General features: G+C 44.7%; 1 protein-coding gene across 2 annotated transcripts; it reads left to right on the top strand.

Annotated features, from left to right (window-relative positions):
* The first annotated feature begins 14,031 nt into the window (after nucleotides 1-14,031).
* On the top strand, nucleotides 14,032-16,644 carry IVL (involucrin). Of its 2 annotated transcripts, none has more exons than XM_004780654.2 (2): nucleotides 14,032-14,170; nucleotides 15,283-16,644. In XM_004780654.2, exon 2 carries the CDS (start codon nucleotides 15,306-15,308, stop codon nucleotides 16,314-16,316), a length of 1,011 nt encoding a protein of 336 aa, XP_004780711.1. In that variant the 5' UTR covers nucleotides 14,032-14,170; nucleotides 15,283-15,305; the 3' UTR covers nucleotides 16,317-16,644. The 2 variants fall into 2 exon arrangements, with proteins under 2 accessions (XP_004780711.1, XP_044938987.1); XM_045083052.1 differs by lacking the exon at nucleotides 14,032-14,170 and adding an exon at nucleotides 14,748-14,852.
* The last annotated feature ends 1,731 nt before the right edge of the window (nucleotides 16,645-18,375 follow it).

Below are 18,375 nucleotides of genomic sequence, written 5' to 3'. Positions count from 1 at the left end.
ACCATGCTGTCCCCTTGTGGGCTTCACCCCAGCTTATCCTCTGGAGTGATGTCCCTCAGTAGAGCAGACTTTTAAAAGTTCTGATCTTGTGCTTCATTGCCCCTCCACTTGCAGGGAGCCAGACCCTCCCTATGGGGTATATCTTCCCATAACTTTGGATTCACTTCTCCACCAGTCCTACCTTTCAGAAGTGGTCGATTTTCTGTTTCTAGAATTGCTACTCTTCTTCTCTTTGATCTCCTGTTGGATTTGTAGGTGTTCGGAATGGTTTGATAAACTATCTAGCTACCTGATGTCATCCTGCTACCTGATGTCATCTCAGCCTGCTACTTCTCCACCATCTTGACTCTTCCCTCGAGATGCCTAAGTTTTGCCTCTATATTAATGAAGGTTATTGGTCTATAGTCTTTTTTTTTCTTATAAGTAGTCCCTTTCCTTCAGTTTCTAGAGCAGTTTATGAGATAATTGGTTTAATTCTTTCTTTAGATTTTTTTAAAGGATTTTATTTATTTATTTGACACACAGAGAGAGAGAGAGAGACAGAGACAGAGACAGAGAACACAAGCAGGGAGAGCAGCAGAGGGAAAGGAAGAAGCAGGCTCCCCACTGAGCAGGAAGCCAAGTGAGGAACTTCTACCACAGGACGATGGGATCATGACCTGAACCAAAGGCAGACACTTAATTGACTGAGCCACCTAGGTCCCCTCCTTCATTATTTGGCAGAATTCACCATCTGTGCCTGGAGATTTCTTTGTGGGAAGGTTTTTAATTAAAAATATAATTTATCTGATTTAGAGTGTTTCAGATTATCGATTTCCTTTTGAATGAACTTTGCTAGTTTTTGTCTCTTAGGAAATATATTTTATCTGTTGACAAAAAGTTTTTATAGAATTTTATTTATTGTCATAAAGTTGTTGATAGTCTACCTTTATTTTTTTAAATACCTATAAAATTTGTAGTAAGATGACTTCTTTTGTTCCTAGTATTGGTCATTTATGTCTTCTTTCTTCTTTTTTTTTTTTCTTGCTCAGTCTGTCTAATATATATTTTTTAAACTTTTATTTATTTTTTAAATTTCTTTTCAGTGTTCCAGAATTCATTGTTTATGCACCACACCCAGTGCTCCATGCAACATGTGCCCTCCATAATACCCACCACTAGGCTCACCCAACCTCCCAGCTCCCCCTCCAAAACCCTCAGATTGTTTTTCAGAGTCCACAGTCTCTCATGGTTCATCTCCTCTTCCGATTTCCCCCAGCTCCCTTCTCCTCTCCATCTCCGCATGCACTCTGTATTATTCCTTATGCTCCATTCTAGTATCTTTATTGATTTTATCAATATTTTGAAAGAACCATTTTTATTTGTTTGCTTGTTTCATTGGTCTTCTATGTTGCTTTCAGTTTTTATTTTACTGATGCCTGATCTCATCTGTATCATTTCCTTTCTTCTGCTTACTCTGAATTTAATTTGTTTTTCTTTTCTCTTGTTTCTTAGGATGATGGCCCAGGCCATTAATTAGAAATCTTTCTTCTTCTAATATGTACATTTCATACTATAAATTCTCCTTTAAGTGCTGTTCTAGCTACATTTAAAAATGTTTGATATGTTGTTTTTATTTTCCGGTTGAAAAGACTTCCTAATTTCCCTTTTGATTTATCCTTTGATCCATGAATTAGTTATAACTATTTTAAATTATTATTTTCCAAATGTTGGTAGATTTTTTTTAAAGATTTTTTTAAAATTTATTTGACAGAGACAGACAGAGTGAGAAAGGGAACAGAAACAGGGGGAGTGGGAGAGGGAGAAGCAGGCTTCCCACCACGCAGGGAGCCTGATGCAGGGCTTCTTCCCAGGACCCTGGGATATGACCTGAGCCAAAGACAGATGCTTAATGACTGAGCCACCCAGGTGCCCCATGTTGGAAGATTTTTAAAAGATCTTTCTATTACTCCTAATTTTATTCTTCTATGGTCAAATAACATAGTTTGTATGACTAGAATCCTTTTAAATTTATTAAGTCTTGTTTTATGGAACAAAGTATGCTCCACCTTGATGAATACTCCATGTTCACTTGGAAAGAAAATCTATTCTACTGTCATTGCTTGGAGTAATCAGTAATATCGATTAGGTTAATTTGTTGGGCACTGCAGATCAAGTCTTCTATATTTCTACTGATTTTATAGCCCTTGTTTTGTCAGGTATTAAATGAGTCATATTGAGATCTCTGACCATAATTATAAATTCCTTTATTTTTCTTGTAACTCTAATAATTTTACTTTACATATTTTGGAAATCTCTTGTTAGAAGCATAAACACTTAGATTTATTATATCCTCTTCATAAATTGCCTCTTAATCTTTAAAAAATGGCCTTTTAAGCTGTCCCCAATCTACAAATGACTCCCAGTTTGTGGTGGGCTCCCTTAGCAGTAGGTTTAATTGTGAGTCCAGTTCTCCTCTTTAATAGGTCCTATGTCACCTGGAGAGCTCCTGCTTTAACCCCCGACATCCCACCCACACAACCCTGCCCCATATTTCTATACCCATTTGCACATTCTAGATCTGGATTCTCCTAGGTTCAGAAGAGTCATGCAAATGGTGTCATCACAGCAGAGGAATGGTGCAGTCCTTGGATAGCAGCACAGGGCCCCTGCTGAAAGTAGTGATGGTACCAGGGCATGTGGAATGAGGGGAATGTCAGGCTACTCTCCTGCATGGAGCTGGCAATAGCTGATGGTGTCAGAGGCATCCCAAGTCAGCCATAGGGTGGCAACGAGCCCTGTATAGGGTAAGAAATGGGGGTTTCTATTAATGTTGTGCTGGTGCCCAGTGCAGTCAGGGGCTGGGGGTGCTGAAATCCTGGGAAACTGGATGAAGAGGACACCCAGGAGCTGAGAGACAAGTTCTTGGACATTTTACAGGCTGACCCTGGAAGGAAAAGAACTCAGACTAGAAACTCTATTTTAGGGCACAAATCAAGAATTACATTATCTCTAAGGACTGATTTTTTTAAAAAATATATGATAGATCTGCACTTTAAAAAGACAAGTATGTCAACCATGAGTCACAGCTACCTTTCCAGTGGGGTAAGATATTATTTATACCATATATGGAAGAGAAAATTTACTAAATAGAAAAAGAATTAACTCATTAGATTGTCAACATACTCCAAGAGAATGGCCAAAACACTAGAACCCTGCCTGGAATTGATAACTGGATTCCCTTTAAAAGAGCCCAGATGGCTGCTATATGTCCTGACCTCAACAACATCTCTGGAAGGAAGGCTGCACATACGAGCCTCAACAAAACTCACTGGTTTCTAAGTGACTCTTAATCTCACAAAACAAACTGAGGGTATGTGATTTGATGAGTGCTGTGAAGTGTGTAAACCTGGTGATTCACAGACCTGTACCCCTGGGGATAAAAATATATGTTTATAAAAAATAAAAAATTAAAAAAAAAAAAACAAAAAAAAAACTCACTGGTTTCTAAAGGCATTGTGAAAACCCCTAAGAATGATTTTCTTTTTCTAGCTTCCATAATTCTTTGTTAAATATTCGACAAGTTGAGGGGTGCCTGGGTGGCTCAGTGAGTTAAGCCACTGCCTTCAGCGCAGGTCATGATCTCAGGGTCCCGAGATTGAGCTCCGCATCAGGCTCTCTGCTCAGCAGGGAGCCTGCTTCCCCCTCTCTCTCTGCCTGCCTCTCTGACTATGATCTCTCTCTCTCCCTCTATGTCAAATAAATAAATATTTTTTTAAATAACCTTTTATCCCCAATGATATTCTTTGCTCTAAATTCTACTTAGAATTCAATAACCCACTTCAGCTTTCTTTTCATTGGTGGATACTAGACATTTCTGTTCCCCTCACTTTATTTTTAACCTATTTGTGTCCTTTTATTTAAAATGGATTCCTTCCAGATAATATATAGACAAGTCTTAAAATTCAATCTGACAATCTGTGCCTTCTAGTCAGAGTATTTATTTAGATTGGTGCTTTTAATGTGATTATTGATATGGTTGAGTTTAAATCTAATGTCCTGACACTTGTTTACTTATTTTCTGTTTTATTTTGTACAGAGTCTTTTATATAATCCTGGTTCATCTCCATTTTTTGATATTCTCTATAACTCTTTGCTGTGTGATTTTGGTTACACTAGGATTTATGGAATGGATCTTTAACTCAGCACAGCCACCTTCACATTATACCCCTCACCTGGCAGTGTAAGAACTTGTAAACCATATGATTCCCTTTCTCTCCTCTGACACCTGTGCTAGTGATATGATACATTTCTCTTCTACATGTTATACATATGCATTATATATAGAGAGATTATATTCTCATAATGCATTGCTTTCAATTTTGCTTTAAATAATTATCTACTCTTTAAGTAGGTTTAAACAGTTAGCAAAACTCTTGTTTTTATACAGGTAGTTACCATTTATAGGACTCTTTCTTCTTCTGTGTGAATCCATAATTCCATAGTGTGTCACTTCCCTTTATCCTGAAGCTTTAACATTTCTCTTAGTTCAGAGTCTGCTGGTATTATTTCAACTTTAAGTTCTGAAAAAGTCTATTTTTCCTTCATTGCCTGATGTGTTTAGTATCTTAACTTCCATTGCCACATGTATTGTGTCTTTTTTTTTTCTTTTTAACTCTTTTTAAGGTAGAGGGGTAAATATGCTCTTTCTCTTTTTTTTAGGATTTTATTAATTTGACAGAGGGATCACAAGTAGACAGAGCAGCAGGCAGAGAGAGAGAGGTGAAAGCAGGCTCCCCGCTGAGCAGAGAGCCGGATGCAGGCTCGATCCCAGGACCCTAAGACCATGACCAGAGCCAAAGGCAGAGGCTTAGCCCACTGAGCCACCCAGGCACCCCAAATCTGCTCTTTCTTACCTTACCTTCACCAGAAAAGGCACTTCATTCTGTTTTACCAATCATTTGTTTGAGCACCAAATAACTGTCAGCACTGCCCAACAAAGGAGAGATGGCATGGGGGAGAGGCAGAATTTTGGAATGTTGCAACCCCATCCTTTCTTTCCCACAAATCACCCCACTATAGTCGGTAACACACACTCCATGTAAGTGTCTAGGGCTAGAGCCTCAAAACAGACATTCTTAAGTTTCTAAGTAGGCTTTTGGGATTCATGGCAGACATATAAAAAACTATACCTTTCAGAAAGCAGGCTTAAATAAATCTGAGGGATGAGAGCAGGAGTGGGAGATGAGATCTTACATTGCCTGAGGTTAACACAGACTTGGCTTAGTTTATCCGGTTTTGAACAGATGAAGTTTTCTGTCATTGGGAATGATGAGTAGATGTTAAATTTACTTATGGGAAAATGCAGCTACCTCTTTTTAACATGAATAGTTTCATTCCCTCAAGAAGTATTTAGGAAGGTGATGGATGGATGGATGTGTGGGACTATGAGCCAGGCTTGGTCCTAGGTGCTGGAGAAATTGGAAGCACATAGTTAATAGTGTAAGTTCAGAAAGCAATGAGAGCTATAATGAGACAGATAGTATGGTGGACTGAGTGATCTAAAGTTCCTGAGAAGAAACTTTCTCAGGGAGGTAATATTTTGAGTAGAGGTCTAGCTGATGTACAGAAGTAGGTCCTCAGGAATAGGGAGCAAGTGGGAAAGTCCCAGGATCCATGCAAACCCTCCACAAGTAGGAACTTGGGAGTGGGTGAAGGCCTGAGATGAACACGGTCTGTAGCACAGCCAGGGCCTCATGGATTATTATTTGTCAGTGACAGCTCCCCAGCAGAGGAAGGGTGAAAGCAGGTGTGGGGTTTAGAAGCTGGAGGAAGAGAGTCAGCACTGGCTGGTACCCTCTTCATTTTCTTCTCCTCACTACATTTTTTTTTTTTTTTTTGGAAATACTGTCTATGCTCACTGTTCTCTTTTCTCCTTTACTCTTAAAGTCATTGCAATCTGGCTTTCATCCTTACTGCTGCCTTTGGCTGCCTTGTCAATGTCACCAACAGACTCCATGTTGCCCAGCACTGTGGACATTCTCCGTTCTCATCTGTACAGCATATCCCCAGGTATCCATTCCCCTCCATGGCCACGTTTCCACGTGGGAAATGGGCAGATCCCATTCTGGATCTCTTACTCCACTGGATCTCTTCCCCAGTTTTCTTCAGTCTTCTTCACTTGTTCCTTGTCATCTGACCACTTAATACTGGAGTGATTCAGGAGACTGTCCTTGAGCCTCTCTTCTTTTCTGTCTGTATTCATTCCCATGATGATCTCATCCTGGCTCATGGTTTAAATGCCACTTACACACTGGTGATTCCAAACTTACAACCATTGCACGAACCTTTGTTCTGAACTCAAGACTGGTGTATCTGTCTATTTGGATGTCTAATGGTTACCCCAAGCTTAACATGCCCCAAAGCGCTCACTATTGCTCTTTTCCACAAAACTTATGGTTTTCCCTGCCACTGTGAATGAAAGCTCCCATCTTTACAGCTATTCAGACCAAGAACTTTCGAGTCATTGTCTCCTCCCATCTGTACCATTTTAAATAATGTATTTATTTCACACACACACACACAGAGAGAGAGAGAGAGAGAGAGAGAGAGAGCCCAAGCAGAAGGAGTGGCAGTGAGAGGGAGAAGCAGACTCCCTGTAGAGTGGGGACCCTTATGCAATGCCCAATGCAGGACTTGATCCCAGGACCCTGAGATCATGACCTGAGCCAAAGACAGACTCTTACCCCACTGAGTCACCCAGGCGTCCCATATCTGTACCTTTTATCCAATCTGTTAGAGACTCTTACTGATTCTATTGTTAAAACACATCTGTAATCTGACCACTTCTCCCTGCCTCTACTTCTATCCCCTAGTTCGAAGCCATTACTATGTTAATACAACTGGCTTTTATGGTTCAACCTTTCCATCCTTACCAGGGAGACCCCTTTCAAAGTAAGTCAGATGATGCCATTGCTTTGTGTATACAGCACTCTCCTGTGGTTCTTGGCCCATTCACCATGAAAGCCCAAGCTGCTGCATGATTTACTACACTGCCCATCATCACCCGCTCCTACACTCTCATCTCTTTCATCTCTGTCCCTTGTTCATACATGCCCAGAACATGGCCTGGCAGACACTGGGTTGCTTGCTGGTTCCCGAACGTGACAGGTAGGCTCCTGCCTCAGGGACATGGCCCCTGCTCTTCCCTCTCCCCACATCCTCACACTGATGTCATTTTCATCATGTTGTTGCTGTGAGTCTGTCCTGATTACTCCATTTAAAATAAAACACATCCCCCTCCCCTAGCACTCCACAAACCTCTTTTTTGCCCTATTTTCTACACAGTATTTCTAACATGCTTTATACTCTGGGTTTATGTTTATTTTGCTTGTTGTCTGCCTCCTGCACATAATGATGGCTTTAGAATGGTGGGGATATTCACCTATTTTTTTTTTAATTTTATTTTTTCAGCGTAACAGTATTCACTATTTTTGCACCACCCCCAATGCCCCATGCAATCGTGCCCTCTCCAATACCCACCACCTGGTTCCCCCAACCTCCCACCTCCCCCTCCTCAAAACCCTCATATTGTTTTTCAGAGTCCATAGTCTATCATGGTTCACCTCCCCTTCCAATTTCCCTCAACTCCCTTCTCCTCTCCATATCCCCTTGTCCTCCATGCTCTTTGTATTTTGTTTGATGATGTGACCCTGGTACCTAGAACATGCACTTATGGGAACCTCTCAGTAAATAGCAGTCAGACAAAAAAAGCAATAAGGCAGGTGAAAAAGGTGTATCAGCAAAGAGAATGGGATGCACAAAGGCATAAAGATGAGTAAAAGTGAACTCAGGAGAGCTGGGCGTGGCCCAAATCTGTCACTGACCCCAGTATGATCCTTCCTCTCTCTAGACTGTGTCATTATTTCCAAACCAGAGCTCACTGGGCTGGACTCACTGACTATGAAGGCCCCTCCAGCACCAAATATTAGACCTAGATCCTTTACTGGGAGGGAGGTAGCTCTGGGGTGACGGGGTCCACAGGCTCCGAGGAGAAGCTCCAAAGGACAGGGCACAGGGGAGAGAGGAGGCAAGGCTGAAAACCAGCAAGCAAGAACTTGCCTGTAAGGAGAAGGTCTGGACCTACTTTTCTCCCTCAAAGCCCTCTGACCTCTCTCTGCCCTTTCTGCCCCATCCCACGCCAAGCAGGCTTTCTAGTAAAACTTGAGTGGCAGGCAAATAACACTTGCAGTTTCCATCTTGCCTGTCTCCATTTTGCAGCTCTCTGGTCTTCCTCTGTGACAACAGTGGGCTCCTCCTCGGTCTGCAACAGGATTCCCATATCCCTCATACTCAATGGGCATCTCTGTCTTCAGTGGTGGAGAGAGAGGTTGGTCTGGGACCAGAGACTCCTTGTTTGATGCGCTTGTCAGCTGTGGGACCACTGGCCAGTTGTTATATTACTCTGTGTCTCATCCCTTCATCTGTATTGTGCAGAGGATTAAGTTAGATGATAAGGAGTATTCAGCACTATGTCTCATACACAGTAGGGCTTATGGGTTTGTTTCCTTCGCATTCTCCCCAGGGAGACTCTTATAGCCCTGGTCTGTTCTCACTTACATCCATGCACAGGTCAGGTAGCTGAGTGCTCACATGACATGGCATCAGAGTACACCCATCTCTCAGTTTCTGTACCTGTTGCTCTATCAGACGGGACTTTCCTGAGAGTAGAAGTAGGGTGCTCCCCAAAATCTAGGGTTTTCTAAGGTCAGCTGTTGTATCTCCCTGTCTGACTGGGAGGGTAGGGTGGCATGCCAAGGCTCTCACCAGTACACTGGCCCAACTGGGGCCCCAGATGCCAACACTTGCCCTGACTCTGCACTGTGGCCTGGTTTGCTGGAGATAGTAAGTGTGAAGGCATGGTTCAAGGAAGACAGAATAGGCATTGTTATATATTCTGGACCACACTGACCCACCTGGAGGCCTAGAGCAGTTGGACAGTTTCATGACAAACTGTTCACATACACAGATCACATATGAGGTTGGAAAGAGGCCATGTTGGGGCTGCTCACCGGGGCTCAATAGGACCCAAGGGAGGCAGAGAAATGCAGGCACTAACTCCTCTTGGAAAGAGGAAAAGCCTCTTCTCCAGGATCAGATATGTTGCCAAATCATCCCCACCACACACACCTGCACATGATCACACACACTCCTATACTCTCGTACACACCTACCTGTGCATGCACATACTCCTTATACAAGTAACCCCTTTCAAAAGTCATTTTAAGATCAATTACTCTTCTCAGGAAGCAGCTGATGCAGGGTCAGGTGTTCCCCACCCCCATCACGCCTTAATTAGTAGGGGAGGTGGAGGGGTAGGGAGTGTAAAACCAAGAGGTTGGCCAAGTCCTGAGTTACCCCTGCCTCCTTTGACTTGCCTGACCATTGGCACCCCTTCTCAGGAGGGTACACAGCTGGGCTTGGTCTCTCTCTCTCCCTTTTTGTTCTGCACTTGCTTCTTGTCTCTGCTCTGTGATGTCCCTCCCTATTCCTTCTACCTGTAGCCTTGTCACTCTTCTTCTCTGCCTTCTACCAGATGTGTTCTTCTAGGCACTGCCCTCAGATCCTGCACACAGCCAGGGTAAAGTCTTATACCAAATGCTCTTTGCCCATCATCTGCATTCTCTGTGGTTGGCGGAGAACTTGGCATCCATCACTGGCCCCATGGGGCTGTCTGTATACTCCTCAGCTGTCACCTGGATTCCTTTTTTTTTTTTTTTTTTCCACATCAAGTTCAGACTCCAAAGGCTGCCTCTCTTCTGGCTGCCTCCCCTGCCCACACAGGACCCCAGGCTCTTCCAGGAACCATCATGCAATAGGAATGCATTCCCATTTGGATTCTTCAGTGAGCCCAGTATGAGGGAACACAATCAGTCTTCATGGGGCCTCACATGCACAGTCTCCTAGGCTGAGCTGAAGCAACACCTGAGGCTCAGGAGCAGGCCAGCCAGAAGGAGCAAATGGAAAATCAGGAGATCTGGCTTCTGTCTCCACTCTACTCCCATGTACTGTGGACTTTGGGGCTTCAGGTTTCCCACTGGCAAAATGAGAAACTTAAAGCTGACAGTTTTTTAATAACTTGCATCCTTTAAACTCTGTGTTTAGGCCAGTAACACAACTGCATTCCAAAGCAGCCAGTATGAGTGCAATCTATGTGCTAGCCATATGTATTCCCTCACCAGATGCTTACAGGAAGAAAAGGAGGTAATTGTATCCCCATTTTATAGGCAAAGAAACTAAGGACCATAGAGTAAATGTGACTTGTCCAGATAACAAGAGGTACAGTGAGATTCAAACCTGGGCCTGTCTTACTTCAAGGCCAGTGCCCTTCCTTCAACAGTAACATCCTCCCGGTTGGATTAGGCTAAAATTAACATCAGCACCAGCCAGGAAGTAGAGCTGGACTAATGAGGGTCAACCCAAGCACATTTTGGCTGAATTTGAGCCAGAGAAGACTGGCATTTCTTCCAGAAAACTTAGAATTGACCACAATAGGATCAGTCAGTAAATGGCTGACTCACAAAGTTGGAAGATATCTGAGGTTATCTCATGCAACCTGTCATTGCCACCAGACACTCAGGCACCTGGGGAGACAGCCTGCTGGGGAAGAGAGTCCACTACATGGAGATCAGTGTCATGTGAGTTTCAGCCCAACTCAACTGCAGACCATCTGTGGGTCCTTGGGCAACTCATGTCTCCTCTCCAGTCTTCAGTGCCCACCTGTCACTACAGGGGCTTGGCCCCCTTGCAAGCACCAGGCTGTGTTAGGAAGCTCCTGTGCACCAGACAACAGATGAGGCCTTCCCTATGAATTGTCCCCTTAGATCAGGCACCTTGCAGCATCCTGGTGCAGAGGTTTAACTACAAAGAATGTGATTGCCCATACAGGGAGCCCAAGGGGAAGGACACCCTGCCGCTGGAGGGGGAGGGCATTGAGCATCTGTATTACTCCACTACTGTTAGCCTTTCATGCCTTTGCTCCTCTTACTGTTCCAAGAGCAGAACTGTGACTGCTTTTCTACAGCTATTAGCACTGGGGACTGAACGTGGGAATTAGCAATCCCACAGGACAAGGAGGGGAAGCCAGAGGATGATTAATGGAGAACATCACCTTAGCCAACCCAGAAGCCCAGGGAGGAAGAATCAGCCTCTTGGCCTTCTCTTCTTTCCTTGCCTTAGTCCCTCACAGAACAGCAGATGGGCTCAAGCGGTGAATGAGGAAAGAAGGTCAGTTTCAGGAGGCTGCGAAGGCAGATAAGGAGGGTTCAGAGCATGTGGGGAACCTATCAGTGAGGGTGGCAGATTGGGAGATGATGTGAGTGGCAGTGACCTGGTCAGAGGAGGAGGCCTATGGGGAGCAAGGACAACTTAGTGGCTTTAGAGAGTGGGGGCATTGACTCACCAGGAAACAGTATAGACATGGTTATCTAAGATGGGACCCAGTCACCTGCCTTGGACCATCTGCCATCACCCTATACTGCCAGTTTACAAAGAAATATCCTTGACATCCTCCCTCCAAGGCAGTAAAATGCTGTAACCAATACTCCCCCTATACCTAAGCAATAGTTCAAATGGATTGTCTACCTCAGAGAGAAAGAGAACCCAGCCAGTTTCTGCCTCTGCGAGAGAAATATCCAGGGCCTTCCTGGGTTAGGGAAGAGCTAGGGTCAAGGCCTCTGCCATGTGTCATGGGATATGAGCTCATCCTCATTACAATGGGTGGGGGATGGACAGTTACTCAGACTCATCATGTGCACCCGTGGCCTATGAGATCACTCACACAGACATGGAGAGAATCTCCCCCATATACATCTATTTCTGGCTGAGGGCAGAGCATGGGACCTCTGAACCCCTAAAATGCTGAAGCTTCTCCAACCTGTCCCCTGCACACACATACTCCCTTGGCTCCCCGATGCACCCTTCTCCTCACACCCTAGCTTTGTCCAGTGGCCAAAAGTTCACACACACTCTCTCCCCTCAAACCTCTCATTATGCTGTGAATCAGAGGGCGGGAGGCAGATCTGGCAGATAGAAGCCCCTAGAAACCCATAAGACCGGTGTGACTTCCTTGAGCAAGGCCTGCTGTCCTGGGACTGACTGTCAAGAGCTGGGGAGAGGCAGATTCCTCCCATGTGAGGTCAGCATCTGAATGCAAGTCATGGGTGCCCATGTGAGGATGCTTGGTTAAATCTTCATGGGGGAGGGGGAAGGCAGAGGGTGTGAAGAGGGCTTTCCCTACCTCAGAAGATAGCTTATCCCTGTGCTACAGGGAGTGTGAGGTCCTGGGTGGGTTCAGGGAACAGACTGGACAAGGGTAGAGGATAGTATTCCAGGGGAGAGAATGAACCACCTGTTTTTTTGCCATGAGCCCCAGGCACATGGAAAAATTAACATTATAAATAGATCTGTTTGGGGCTGGGAAGGAGGTACATATCAGGAAACCACTGGAATTGGGACTCTCCTTAAACTTAGTTTACTAAGCTAAGTTACTTAACTTACTTAATGTAACTTACTAAACTTGGTACTCCAGAAATGAGTACTTACTTGCTTTCATATTATTCTAATATTTCGTTTTGATTAGTTGTTATAAATCAATAAGTAAATGATGTCTTCGAAATAAGCTATTACTCAATCATTACAAAGAAAAGAAAAGTCACAATTCCATTTTGTTTATATACACATGTATACATGCACAATGCTAAAATGTTTAATAGTGGCTATCTCCAGATGCTCAGATTCACCATTCATTCATTCCTTCAACTAGTATCTATAGAGCACTTTGTATATATGGTGGTTATGATAAATTCTGGGAACATGGCAGAAAACATAGCAGGCAAAATCCCTCCTTATGGAGCTTATTTTCTGGGGGAAAGACTAAAAAGAAACAGGTGAACAAATACAAAAAGGGCTCTCAACTGTTCTTAGTGAAGTGAAGTAAACCAGAAGACAAGTAGGGAGTCAAGGAAGGCTCTCTGGCAGACCCCAGCACTTAGCAGAAGACAAAAGATGCAAAGAGCCAGGGACCCTGAAGAAGCCTGTGGGCTGAGATGGCAGACACTAAACCCTGAGATGAGGAAAACTGGACTTTTCCTAGGTACTGAGGATACCTAATGAGGGCCTTTGAAACCATGGCAGTAAATTTTGATTTTATTCCAGATGAGCTGTTTCAGTTTTGGCATTGAGGAGGCATAAGCTCCAACCCCCACCCTGAAGAGTTGCTTAAGTTATTTTTGGAGAATGATTTGGAGAAAGCAATGGATAATTTGGTTTTGAGCTTTATGCCTTTATGCATTCTAAAAAAAAATTATACAAAAAAGCAATAAAAAGCAATATTTATCATATATTATATTATTTAATACCTGTTTCCTTGTGTGAGTGGTTTGTGATTTGGAGTATTTATGAGTATGGCTTTCTTGAGAACTTCTCTAACTACAAACTTGGGCATGAGACCTAGGCAGCCCCTAGCTCACAGCAGAAGACCTCTGTAAGCCTTCTACTTGACCCTTCTGGTCTAAAGTCTGAGTCCCTCAGGACAGGGTTTATTTCCATACAGAATGGTGTTACAGATACAACCCAAGAGTAGGACATAGGCTGGTGGGCAAAAGAATCTCCAGCAACCCCATCCCTTCATGAGATGTTATTCTTCCCACCTTGACATCATCTACTCCAGCTTGAACATCCCATAGAAACACATAACTTTCCATTCCATGCCCTTGGAAATGAATCTCCAGGTCTAATTATCAGGATGACATGTTTTACAAGTGAAGAAATTAAGATTCAGAGAAAAGGATTGGTTGAGGTCACAAAGCAATAGGAAAAGGAGACTAGTTTCCCAAGATGCCTCCCTCGCCTCCCCATGCCCAGGTCAGATGAGTATCACAGGAGTGACAGAGCCCCCAGAGCTCTCTGGGTGTCTCTGTGAAAAGGAGCCCTGAGGGATTTTCTGCTTCAGGTGCCTGGGATGAGTCAGGAAGGGGCTGAAGGAAATTGACCAACCTGAGTGGTGAAACCAGTCCATCTCCTTCAACCAGGGAAGGAAGTTGGGCTGGGGAACCATATAAAAGGAACCCTGGCCCCTGCTCAGCTCAGAACTCCACTAGAGGCCTCTGCAGCTGTCCTGACTGTGAGTCTGGTAAGTATTACTTGGAAGGACTGGGGCTGGCACCAGGGACATCCAACACACCAGAATGTGGTTAGAGTGGCCAGCCTGGGTGGGTGCATGTATAACTCTCAGGCTGGATTCACCTAGACTGCGTGTCTTTCTAGGAGAGCTCAGGTCACTATGCTAAATGACATGCCATGGCATGGAAACAGAATTCAAAGCAATCCCCTTCCCTCCTGTCCCATTTTTCCTTGGTTTGATGTTGTGGGGTGTGTGTGTGTGAGAGAGAGAGAGAGAGAAGAGGTAAGATGGGGATATTTGATTTGGGCTGACTGTGATTGTGCCTTCTTTAGGGGGGCATGTTTGAGGAAAATGCATGTAACTCTTGTTGTGCTGCAGAAGAGAGAACGGCAAAATGGGGAAAATCATTTGGAGAAACCCAGGCAAAGCAGGAACTGGAAAACCCAACTCAGAAGTATAGGACTTGAACGAACTGGCTCCACTTCCCAGCAACTTTCCAGCCCCTCCCCCCACCCCATCCCCCAAGTGTAAGCATTGTAGTTAAATTTCTGAAGGTCATGAGAGAAACCCCTGGAGTTGAACAGGCCAATCTGTTAATTTTGCAGAGGAAAATCTGAGGCCCAGCAAGATTAAGTGACCTGCTCAGAAACATGCAATCTTTTAGTGGACACTTAAGCTGATACTATGTTGTGTGAGTATTCCAGGTGTGTCCATGGACTGATTTTCCAGGACTCAGGAGTCCTGGAGTACCTCTCTTTTCCTAGGACTTCACCTCTTCCCATCTGAACCCCAGAACTCATCTCCCTTTCTTGATCAGTAGAGGTCAGAAGTAGGGACAGAGGCAAGAAATGGCACCCAGTCCATTGTCACCCAGTAACTCTGAAGATGGACCTCTTTTTTGGCTCTTTCAGGGAATAAGAGGCTCCCAGCAGGGCCTTTCTCAGCCCTCCCCTCCTCCCCTCTACTCTGTTGCTTCTGGGAAACATAGCCCAGAGTGGATAGGAGAGCCCCAATGCAAGGAAGGAGAAGGGATGCTAACAAACCAGACCGTTCTGCAGATTCTGGGGATTCATCCACTCCATCTGCCTTTAGTCACCCTTCTGACCCCTGCTGTTTTTCAGGCTTATCTAAATCAGCTTCCAGGATGTCCCAGCAACATACTCTGCCAGTGACCCTGCCCCCTGCCCTCAGTCAAGAGCCCCTCAAGCCTGTTTCTCCTCCCATAAATACCCAGCAGGAGCAAGTGAAACAACCAATTTCAATACCTGCCTTGTGCCAGAATATGCCCTCCAAGCTCCCAGGGGAGGTCCTCTTGGAGCATGGGGAGAAACACACCACTCTTGTGAAGGGGGTATCTGAGCAACAATGTGAGCCACAGCAGCAGGAACAGCATCTGGAACAGCAGCAGCACCAGCAGCAACAAGAATCAGAGCAGCAGGAACAGCATCTGGAAGATCAGCAACAGCAGCAGCAAGAATCACAGCAGCAGGAACTGTGCCTGGAACAGCAGCAGCAGCAACAAGAAGCACAGGGACAGAAGTTGTGCCTGGAACAGCATCTGGAGCAGCAGCAGCACCAGGAGTCACAGAAGCAAGAACTGCACCTGGATCAGCATCTGGAACAGCAGCAGCAAGAATCAAAGGAACAGGAACTTCACCTGGAAGAGCATCTGGAACAGCAGCAGCTGCAAGAGTTACAGGAGCAGGAATTACACTTGGGAGAGCATCTGGAACAGTGGAAGGAGGAGCTACAGGATCAGAAAATACAACAGCAGCAGCAAAAGGAACAGTGTGAGGAACATCAGGAAGCAAAAAATCTGGAGCAGCAACTGGAGCACATGCAAGCACCAAGGAAGCGGCAGCAAAAGGAAGAGCTAAAACAGGAAAAAAAGTTCTTGGACCAGCAACTGGATCAAGAGCTAGCAAAGAGAAATGAGCCACTGGAAAAGAAAGGAGACCAGCTCCTGGAAGAACAGGAGCAGCAGCCAGAGCCAGCAGAGCAGCAGGAGGGGCAGATGGAGCAGCCTGCAATTGTCCCAGCTCCTGGTGAGGTCCAAGAGACCCAGCTGGTTCAGCCACTGAAGGGAGAAGTCTTACCCCTGACGGAGCAGCAACAGCAGAAGCAGAAGGTATATGGCCCTCCAAAACATAAGTAAGCACCCCCTAATGTTCCAAAGGCTCTCAGGCCATCCCACAGAAGTGAAGAAAAAGCCAGTGGCCTCACTAATCTCAGGTCCCCAGCCTGGGAGGCCTGTCTCATCTGTGAACCTGCCAGATCCTGTCCTTCTGTTTCTTCAGTGGGGCTGAGGGAAGGGGAAGGTATTGTCCAGCAACCACCCCTGATGAGCTCAGTCCCAACCTCTGGCGGCCAGAACCTCTGCCTGAAGAGACAGTTACTACAGTAACCCTGACTTTGTCCCCATTATTATAGTTGAATCTGTGAGTGTGTACAGTAATACAGAATAAATCCTGGAAGTCCTGGGATCCTGTATTCTCTTTGTCTTTTCTCCTCTGCTTCTCACCATATAAAAACCTGTTTGTGGGTCAGTGGTTGCAACAGACTCTCTTGGCCAGTACCTAAAGGAAGAAAAACATTCTTTAACTCTGCTCCCCAAATCACCCAATATATTCATGACTTATTTTTAAAGATTTTTTAAAATTTTTATTTATGACAGAGATCACAAGTAGGCAGAGAGGCAAGCAGTGAGAGAGAAAGGGCGGCAGGCTCCCTGCTGAGCAGAAAGCCCAGATGCGGTGCTTGATCCCAGAGCCCTGGGATCATGACCTGAGCCAAAGGCAGAGAGGCTTTAACCCACTGAGCCACCCAGGTGCACCTATTCATGAGTTTCTTAAAAGGAAACCAAACCAATACCAAACCGAAACTTCACTCATAGACCTGAAAGCAATGCTTGCTTGCCAATTGCTGGTCATGAAGCTGGGACAAGTTAATCTGTTTGGGGGAAGGAGGATCTGCCCACCTCAGTTCAACATTGCCTTACACCACACACCAGGTCCAGCTCAGCCCAGCACCTCTGATTTCCCATCTCCTCACTTTGGGAGGGGCTCTGGGAAGATATCAAAGAGGTAGGTATGGGGGCTTCAGTAGGGTTCTGGCCCCTTCATTGCTGTTCCCTCTGCAGAATGGCCTCTAAGAGTTTTATGGGGGTCTACTTGGCTAAGGAAAGCTTTAGAAAAGTGATAGAAGCAGAATTAAGCAAGGTAGGAAGAGGAGAGTCTCAAGAGTAGTCCTAATGAGTGATAGTGGCAGAGTCACTAAAGAAAGTAAAGGTTGGGCCCACTGGAATCATGGAAGTTCTCAGTAGGCTGGAGATACACAGATCCAAGGCCACTGTAGCCATTACCCTCCCTGACATTTCTGTAGCCTTTACTGCCATCAATCGCAGCAGGACTTAGGGCCTTCTCCTTTTTTCAGGAAAATTCTCCCTTTAATGCTTCAAATTACCTGTTTTTAACTATTTAACCCCATCATTTCAGGCAGGTTATCTCAAGCCACCTAACTCTATTTTACCACAGCCATGAGGCTATGCCGGGGGTATCCCTGTTGAGACGGCCACAGGCAGCTAGACCCAAAAGACCTGAATGGCACTCCTGCAACTTACTGAACACTGCACTGAAACTGAAAAACAGAATGGTTGTATAGGTACAGAATGGTTATGAGAGTATCAGCTATTCACCTTCATGACTGTGTGGCTGACGGAGATTGGGGCTCCCTGCCTCTGCCCAGTATCACAAGAGAGTATCATCCACATATTGCTAGCTCAGGAAAGGATCCAAATTCAAAATTTGAAGTATGGTTTCTACTGAATGCATATTGCTTCCACACCATTGCAGAGTCAAAAAATCGTTAAGTCCAACCATAGTAAGTAAGGGACGTCTGTACTTATAGGATGAGGATGAGTTCAAGTCCTCCTAACAGAACAAAAGTTAAGAGAAGTCTGGGTAAGACTGGGCAGGAATACTGGGGCAAAGGGAGAAGTAATCAGAAAAAACTCAGAGTATGCACTTGTTTTCTTTGGAGAGTTAGATTTTGATGTTTTGTTTTCTTTTTTAAATAGACCTTATTTTTTAGAGCAGCTTTGGATTTACAAAAAAGTTGATGATCTAGTACAGAGAGTTTCCACATACTTCACACCCAGTTTCTCATATTATTAATATCTTACATGGATATGGTTCACTTATTACTATTAACAAAGC

The sequence above is a fragment of the Mustela putorius genome, unplaced genomic scaffold (genome assembly GCF_011764305.1).
Source record: "Mustela putorius furo isolate JIRA1106 unplaced genomic scaffold, ASM1176430v1.1 tig00000695_pilon_pilon_pilon, whole genome shotgun sequence".
In the NCBI taxonomy this organism is placed as follows: Eukaryota; Metazoa; Chordata; class Mammalia; order Carnivora; family Mustelidae; genus Mustela; species Mustela putorius.
Note: the sequence above shows the minus strand (reverse complement) of the source record. Positions and strands in the feature narration are given on the sequence as shown.